The following is a 10,017-nucleotide window of genomic DNA, read 5'->3' on the forward strand; positions in this document are numbered from 1 at the left end:
TCAATCCACGCCGTTTCTGCAATCATTTACGAGATGAGCGTCGACGTGTTTGGACGTCAGCTGAACAAAAACACAGCTGCGAGCACTCGAGGTCCTCCGGGTGTCGGATTTCACGTAACAGCGGACGGGCACTACGATATACGCAACAAAAGACTGTGCAATATAGCTGACCCCGTGGAGCCAAACAATGCTGTAACTTTGAAAATCTTTCGTCGTAAATTCCACTTGCTGCAAAAACAACTTGACAATCTTGATCAAATGATCAAAGTATTGGATACCACCACATGGAAAGCCTTGAACACCTTCTACACAGATTTTAGAACAGGCAGAACCTGTCGATTCGAAACGCTGAAATTCTTTCCAAATTGGATACCAGACTGAGAGCATTGGAAGATGAACGGGGAAAAGCTAGCGCTGGTGACGGAACTGCCCACACAGCACAAAACGTCCATGGGATATCCCACTTGTGTCTTATACAGCCCATATATATCCTGGACTATAACGATATCCTAAAGATATCCTACATAAATCCAGGATCACGTCAATGTCTATAGGATATCCTATTGTTGGACTTGGACATGCAGGACATTTATAGAATGTGTGTGCGTGTGTCGTGTGCATATTATACGTATGTGTATGTACATAATATAACAGTTCATTCTGACATTGTATATAATGTTGTTACTATTTTTGACCGGTGATATGCATTTTTTTGTGAATATTATTTCAAAGTTCGCGCGACCGTTCCGCGTTCGGCGATATGATTTTTGATCAGATCAGTGTTGTGATACATATACTTGGCACTGCCTTTAGGCACTGCCATATAGAAATTGGAACGCGCGGCAACGCGCGCTCTCTTGCTACCCGGCTTTTGCGCGCGTTGCACGTGCTTTCCAATATCTCGGACATGGAAGCTGCAAAAAGCGGTAAGTATGCATTTTTAATATCGAATAAATAATTAAGGCAATTATAAAGTTGAATATCAATTACCTGAATAGGTGAAGGCATTGATAAAATTGTTATTAGATTTATTCTCACTTTCAATTCAACATAACCTCAAATCACACACGTGTTACGTTCTGAGAGGAACGCCACGAGTTGATTATGATTCACTGCGTGATTTGGTTAATCTCTTGACTTACGTAGTTGATGTTCGAAAATCTGCTGATCAGCTCCTCAGCTCTTCTCGTTCGGCTCAATTAATTCTGAGAGTTTGTAAGGTAATTAGGCTCGTGCCAACCATCACTATGCGTGATTGAAATAATTCTCTTTACACAACACTTTAATTTAGAATAAACATTTATTAATAATCAACAATGTTCTTTACATTCTCAATTGTCGAATTTACAATGGTTTATAAACTGCTGTTTCGCTTATTACAATCGCAACTGTTATTAAATCTTCGAGGTTCTGAGTTTGACTTTATTCACTGAGTCTAAACTTTTCTATGATTTGTGGATTAAACTCTGTTCTAAAGTTGTTCTGTTTTCTATAGCGTCTAAAACTGTTCTCTCTGATGTCTGGATTTATTCTGCTCTGATCTCTCTGATATCTAAGACTGTTCTCGCTGATGTCTGGATTTATTCTGCTCTGATCTCTCTGATATCTAAAACTGTTCTCGCTGATGTCTGGATTTATTCTGCTCTGATCTCTCTGATATCTAAAACTGTTCTCGCTGATGTCTGGATTTATTCTGCTCTGATCTCTCTGATATCTAAAACTGTTCTCTCTGATGTCTGGATTTATTCTGCTCTGATCTCTCTGATATCTAAAACTGTTCTCGCTGATGTCTGGATTTATTCTGCTCTGATCTCTCTGATATCTAAAACTGTTCTCTCTGATGTCTGGATTTATTCTGCTCTGATCTCTCTGATATCTAAAACTGTTCTCCCTGATTTGAATTAAGGTTGAGAAAAGAGGTGGAAAAAATAGGAGGAGTTCGAAAGGGTTACAGTTTCTCGCGGGTCTAGGATGATTGGATGAGGATATTAATTAGTATGGGGGTAAGGTTTCTGATTAGTGCGTAGGATCTTGGCGGGGAATTAGCGTGAGGTGGTTGGTTTAGAAAGCAAGCGGCGATACGCTAATTGGCCGCGTGATCATTAAATAAGGGCGCTATTCCTAATTCTGAGAATAAGGCTTCTTTATCTGAGAGCTATTCATGACTTCTCTTCCCACGTTTCCTCTGTTTAGTCTACTCGACTATCTTTATTGAGTGATAATTGCAAGTGATTATTGACTTGAATTATCGCAGGTGTTTATTACTCTGAGTTATTGCAAGTGTTTATTGCCCTGAATTATTGCAAGTGTTTATTACTTTGAAGCACTGCAGCTGCGATCGTAAATTAAGGGATTTATTTAAAAGCTAGTGTTGAAAAATATAACGGTCAAATGTGAGAAAAATATAAGTACCATATATGTATATAAGTTTAGCTGATGAAATAACGGTTAATATAGCGTAGAGAACTGTCGATATAAGAATATTGCACGTTATGATTATAATTGTGCATGTCGGTATTAGTTTTAGTAGAACTACGGGTAAGAGCTCCTAAAGCTCTCCTATGGTAACTGCACATCGGTAATGTAGGATACAGAGAGGGTGCCCCCGTGGATACCGGCTGGCACGTAACACACGTGCAGCATCGGCAGTTGAATAATTGCCCGTAGAATTCTGTTGTACAGAGAAGTTGGAAATCTACATTAGCGATATAAATATTTATTAGAGTTGCTTGGATCGAAATGAGATATAAAGTACATAGTGATAAACCAATTTTGACCAATACTTGTAGCTAAATCACGATCGATATGCCAAAAATCAATAGAACCCACAAGCACATTTCTGATTTCTCAAATCGGCATTTGCGACGACTTGTAGCCAAAGAGGTCTCGGTACAGAAATCCTTATTATTATCAAACTGTGTTTCATCCACAAGTCAGAAGAGATGTGATTTCATAGAAGTACAGGGTGAGGCTACACAAAGTAATGAAAGTAGCGCGTGCGATTTTCCCGATGGTATTGTCAGTGAGGAGGAACAATGCGTTACGAATAGTACAGAATTTCTTGATGCAGACAACAGTAGTTCGACAGGCGATGACACGTCAGATACTCATTCTAATATTTCCGAACATGTAGTGCAGATTCGTGTTGAAGAAAACCTCAAGGATAATGAAAATTTTGAAACTTCACTTAGAAATTGGGCAATTAGTGAAAATATTACACATTCTGCATTATCTGCTCTTTTAAAAATCTTAAAGACTCATAATTGTCACGCGTATTTACCAAAAGATCCACGAACTCTTCTTCATACGCTAAAAAGCACCAATATTAGAAATGTTCCGCCTGGATCATATTGGCATTTAGGTTTCCGCACTGCTTTAATTCAGTACATTGAGGAATATGCCAATGATTTGATAGCTAATGTGAATACTCTATATGTAGGTATAAATGTCGATGGGTTACCGTTATCTAGATCATCTACCCATGCATTGTGGTCAATTTTATGTTCCATTGATCCGTCAAATTCTGTTTATTTAATTGGAGCATATTATGGTAACGAAAAACCAAAAGACGCAAACATATTCCTAGCAGATTTTGTAAACGAAGCAGTTGATTTAGTTGCGAATTGTTTGATTCATAATGATAAGTCATATGAGATCCGGATTCATAAAATTATATGTGACGCTCCCGCGAAATCTTTCATTATGAATGTAAAAAGTCACACAGGATATAGCAGCTGCACGAAATGCATAACTGAGGGAGAATATCGAGAACGTAGAGTATGTTTTCCAGACATTCGGGCAACTACACGAACTGACGCTGATTTTAGAAACCATAGTGATGAAAATGATCATTTAGGAAATAGTATATTGGAAGCGATTCCACATTTCAAATTTCCTGCTAACATAACATATGATTTTTTACATCTGGGTTGTTTCGGTGCGATGAAAAAACTGTCATTGAATTGGGTGAGTGGTAATCACAATGTTCGCCTTCCTTACAGAAACTGTGACTTGATATCGGTATGTTTAGAAACAAAAATCAAACCAGTTGTTCCATTAGAATTTGCTAGAAAACCTCGATCGCTTCGCTATCTTAAGCAGTGGAAGGCAACTGAGTTTCGGCAGTTATTATTATACACAGGTCCTGTAGTACTCAAACCCGTTTTGTCCAGAGATATATATAATCATTTCGTTACGCTCCATGTTGCATTTCGAATATTATGCTGTCAAAGTTTATCACAACAATATTTGAACTACGCCCAAGAATTACTGGACCATTTCGTAATAACTTTCAAAATTCTGTATGGAGAACATCAGATTTCTCATAATATTCACGGTCTTATTCACTTGCCTGCTGACGTCAAGAAATTTGGCCCATTAAATTCATTCAGCGCCTTCAAATATGAAAACTTCATGCAAATGATCAAAAAATTGATACGTAAGTCAGAAAAACCTCTTCAGCAATTAAGTCGTCGTTATGCAGAAATAAAACAGAATTCCCCCAAAAAAATTATCGGACAAGCTGAAATTTATAGGTTGCAACCACAAGTACAGTTGCCATATTTTTATCACGGTACACTACTTTCAGCCGGTAATCATCCGCAATATAAAATTTTGAAGTGTAATGGATATACATTCAAAATTGGTGATAGGGCAAATAACTTTTGCCAATTAATTGATGAAACTATTATTAAAATGGAAAATACAGTCCATGATTCCACAAGAAATTGTTTACTTGTTATTGGCAAAGAGTATGTAGAAAAAAGTGACCTATTTACAGAACCTTGTCCATCTTCGTTAGTAAATATTTTTGTCGTGGGTCGGTTATCTGAAACTAGATTATGGCGGGCATCAGAGATAAATAAAAAGATATTTATGATCCCTTATTCGGATAGTAAATTCGTAGCAATGCCTATGCTGCATGAAAAATCATTATAAGGTATTGAAATTAGTTAAATTCATGTGTACATTGTGGACATAATATAATATTGAATGTTACTGGAACTAGCATAATATATTCTAATGACAATATATTTCTCTTGGGTGATACAGCTGAAGATGACTGATTCTGATAAACGCTACTATATCGTCGAATTCAAAGACGGTTTACAAATAATACCTCGGAACTGGTTCTACAATGAAGAAAAAACAAAAGCATATTGGCCCACTTCCCTGAAAAACTTTAAAACGTATGATAATGCAGTCGAAAAAATGAAAGATATTGATCATGACCAATGTTTGATTGTTATGGTCGAAAGAATCTTTGGTTCAACAGGTATTACATTATTGACATAGTACTAGATTCATAATTACATGAGTCGCTGAGTTAATCTTTGAATCCAATTAGCTGTACTACCAAATTCATTGTACAGGCATATACCTTTGATACATGGTGTGTGATTGTCAATTTGATTTTATGTGGTACACTTTTTAGTAATTAAAAGTACACAACTTCTTTAGATTTCTTTCAAACAGCCAAACAGAAGCTAAAAGATGCAGAGAAGATCTCTGATCTCAACTCAGACGAGGAACTTACAACCCTAAGAAAACGAAGGCAACAATATGCATCAAGAAAGCTCTCTAGTAGTGATATCTCAGATTCAGACGAGTCACCTCCAGATCCGCGTATACTTGAGTACCCTGCTCCATCAGTGAAGAACTCATTGATTAAAAGTACACCCATTGCTGCCAAAAAAATGAAACTCACAGAAACCGATGATGTGAACAGTAAAGATTACAAACCATCAAATTCAACAGATTTCAATTCAACCCCCCGAAGAAAACTTCCTTATAAAGCAAGTAACATGATGTCTTCAAAAAAGTTTACGCATGAAGAGTTTGACGATAACAATGTAATATCTGAGAAGGGGTGCCAAACTCGCAGTGAATATGACTCAGCTAGTACTACTAATTCGACTGTGCAAAGAAAAAACCAAACTGATTTTGGCTGTGCAAATAAATTAGTACGAAGCATAACAGGATTAGGCTCTCCCACTGCAGACAATGGTAAACATTCAAAAATAGTTGAAAAATGAGGAAAAAAATTAGATATTGAAGGAATTGAAAATTCTTTTAAAAATAATTTAATTGCATCACAAAATGGTTGAAATATTCTTAAAATTAATACTTTATTAGCACCTTTACGAATTTGAATGAAACTTAGAACCTTTATAAGTATTTTCCAGTGATTATAATTGTCGAATTCTAACCCTTGGTTCACAGCAATCACTACATCGTTTGAAAAACGAATAAGTTCAATATCTGCATATTACTTCTTTCTAAAACAACATATTTATAGGTAGCATCGACTTCCAGAACTCTGTCTTGAGACAGTTTGCCGACCTCAAGCAAAAACTGAAAATAGTCATTATGAATCAAGATGACTTACTGAATCAATGGCGTAGAACTAATGACAATGTGCAACGTGAAGCGGAAGAACAAAATGACGACAGTATCACAAAGATCATCGCAGTGTTACCCATATCAGACGATCAAACACTGAAGGACATTGAAACGTCTATTGTTGATGTTATATGTTACAAAAAGCTAGTGAGTATAATTTCTTAATTACGAATATTCACATGATTCTAAACAATTTTTAAATGGAACTGAATCAGTAGCCAGTGAAAGTCAGGGCTGATTGAGTACAAAAATATCCTGACGTTGATTCTTCTTCAACAGGGCTCCGCCCCAAACGGTTAATTGAATTATTTTAAGAAAATTAGAGAAGACAAAATCAAGACTGAGTCTAGTGCTTCCCTTAGCTTGCGACGAATGGGATTTTGTATTCTCTTATTTTTTCTGGTATTTTTTCTCATTTTTTTCCACCTCCACGTGTTATTGCAGTGTAATCAACCATCTGGAGAAACATGATAAACTTAAGATCCTGTAATTTTTCATCACATATATACCTGCCAATAATCCAGTAGACATTTCATAGAAATATGAAATTCTGCATGCATAATATTTAATTATCCTTGATTGTTGAAATCATTTTTTTCTACAGGTTAAAGAACTTAGCAAAATCGGTGGCAATAGCTTGAAGTCTGTCACAATCAATGTGGTAAAACGTCTTTTCTCAAACGAGGTCGCACAGCAGTACAGTTGGGAGGGAAAGAAAAGAAAAAAAAAGTTTTCTGACTTGACGATGTGTAATGCTATCTTGGGTGAGTATTCTAATTGAATCGAATTGGTAAACGTATTTACTTTTCAGATGCATATTCTTGACTAATTTTTTAGGAATGGGTGACATGAAAAGCATTCATCTTTCCTTCAAATTGTAAAAATCAATCAACTATTGGAAATTTTCAGTCTATAACAAATTAAATTGAGATGCAATAAGATAAAGCAATTCCTCTATTCACAGATACTGTCCGACGGAGATATGACAATGCTACAGATCATGAAATTTCCCAACCGATTAGAGACTGGCTGCGTCATGCCTCAGAAAGGGTAAAGAAAAGAGTCATACCGCCTGCACAAAACTCATAAGTCTTTCAATCTGCAAGTACACTGAAAAACAAGAGAAGTCTGTGAAGGAATATACGATTGAATTACGTCGTTGATTAATTTCATAATACCCTATGGCATAGTTCAGCTAATAACATTAATCTTTCTTTTTTTTAACTTGTCCCAAAGTAATCTATTTTCGAGCGATAGCAGACTTTTCTTGTAAATACATAAGTATTCATAATTGTCATACTCATATATCACTTCTTATAATCTATAAATCATAGCCATCTGTTATAAGTCTATCTTTAATTGAAGGTTTTGATTGACTGAAAATTTTTGAACTTATTCTTTATTTTAATATTGTTTTTAACGCAGTAAGCCACTGCTTTTGATTTTTTCACCCTAGAACTGATTCTATAGAAGTTTTAACTGAACAGTCCTAATTATATTCATAATTATAAGTTTTGTTCACTTATATATATTTTATATGAATGTTTACGCGCTTAAAAGTTTATTACAAAAAAAAAAAAAAAATCTTGAAAATCAATGAAGACTGTTAGTCTAAATACGCACGATAAATGTCACTAAAAGATGACATATTTTATTTATACGTACTATAATATTACATGTACTTATGAAAAAAAAGGAGAAGTATTTTTTTCATTTTATATTTTGATGGTTTCACGAGGAGCTAAAGACTGCTTTGTTTTTTTTCTGTTCTTTCAATTCATGGTCTATTATATAATTACGATCATGACTGTGTCTTAGTTCATGCACTTTATATTGTATTTACGCAAAAAAGAGGAATATTTCTGTTTTATTTTTCTGACTTGGTATTTCGGATTTGAAAGGGCTAAAGACTGCTTAATTTCTAAGTTGTTTTTTGTTTTCTTTTTTAATTAATAATTAATAATTTATTTCATACCGATCGTGAATGTGTCTAGTCCATGTATATATGAATGTATATTGTATACGTTGTATACGTCAATAAAATGCCATATTTTATTATTCAAATTCTGACTCACATCCTCTGATTATATTCCTATATATATAATAGTATTTTTCTAAAAAATTTACCTCCAATACATGTCACTGAGATAGCCCTCGGATGTAATGTGAATGTGAACAGAACGTACTGCGGAAGTCCGGGTTATATTCGCGAATATTCATAGGATGTCGTATTGTGCAATCCTACGGATATCTGAAAAGCGGACATCTGGATGTTCCTAGAACATCTTGTATACATCCGGGGGATGTATTAGGATGTGCTAGGGATGTCCGCAATGGACGTACAGTACCTCCAGAGGACATTTTATGAACGTATTTTGCTGTGTGGGTGCATAAGCCTGCACGCCGGAATTACCCACGTCGTCGTGTAGATGTGCGTGGCATCGACGAGACCTGGCAGGCGGATCTTGTTGATATGATTTCGTACGCTGGACAAAACAAAGGCTACAAGTACATGCTCACAGTCATTGATATTTTTTCAAAGTATGCGTGGGCTGTACCGATAAAGAGCAAGTCCGGGGATGATGTTACAAAGGCGATGGAATCTGTGCTTGTTCAAGGACGTGTACCGAAAAAATTACACGTCGACAGAGGAACAGAATTTTACAACTCAAAATTCGGATCTCTTATGACACGCTATGGAGTCAAACTTTACTCCACGTACAGTAATTTGAAGGCTTCGATCTGTGAACGTTTCAATCGTACGCTGAAAAGCAAAATGTGGACACAGTTCAGCATGCAAGGAAGCTACAAGTGGTTCGACATCTTATCTGATTTGGTATTGGCTTAAAACAACACCAAACACCGAACCATACGAATGAAACCATCGGACGTCACGGTTGCAAACGAGAAGCAATTATTGCGTCAAGCGTACGGAGGGCTTCGAGCGATACCTATCAAACCGACAAAGTTCAGAACTGGCGACAAAGTCCGAATCAGCAAATTCAAAAACGTCTTCGAGAAAGGTTATACTCCCAATTGGACGACTGAAATATTCACAATAAGCCGAGTGGAAAATACTCATCCTCTCACGTACAAGCTCAAAGACTATCAAAATCAACCCATCGCGTGCGGTTTCTACGAACAGGAGCTCCTCAAGGTTGAACATCCGGACATCTATCTCGTGGAAAAGGTTCTCAAAAAGCGTGGAAAGAAATTATATGTTAAATGGTTAGGTTTTGACAGTACACACAACAGTTGGATAAATGAATCTGACGTGTAACATCATTATTGAATAAATGAGATTCTATTGCAAATAGGCATGTGTCTTTATTTTACATCTTATATAATAAAACAACGTTGTACAATTATATTTCATAACCTATAGATCACGATACGGTAATTACAAAGCTCAAACGTATACGCTAGGGTCCAGGCTTATAGCCCCACGGAAGCGTGTCGGTCGTGTTGTGAAACACGATCCGCTTGTCGTCATTCCAGCTCAGTGCCACCTTCTTCTGTTCCACAGTATAAACCTCATGCTTTTGACTCAAGAATAAATTCTGACTTTTGATCAAATTTTCATGTTGTAAAGCACATTCCAAATAATCATTAAAA

The 10,017-nt window shown here is 36.1% G+C and overlaps 1 protein-coding gene across 1 annotated transcript; it reads left to right on the top strand.

Annotated features, from left to right (window-relative positions):
• Window positions 1–9,277: 9,277 nt before the first annotated feature.
• LOC124409159 lies at window positions 9,278–9,682 on the top strand. Its single transcript, XM_046886575.1, has one exon. It carries the CDS (start codon window positions 9,278–9,280, stop codon window positions 9,680–9,682), a length of 405 nt encoding a protein of 134 aa, XP_046742531.1.
• Window positions 9,683–10,017: the final 335 nt, after the last annotated feature.

The sequence above is a fragment of the Diprion similis genome, chromosome 8 (assembly GCF_021155765.1).
Source record: "Diprion similis isolate iyDipSimi1 chromosome 8, iyDipSimi1.1, whole genome shotgun sequence".
Lineage (NCBI taxonomy): Eukaryota > Metazoa > Arthropoda > Insecta > Hymenoptera > Diprionidae > Diprion > Diprion similis.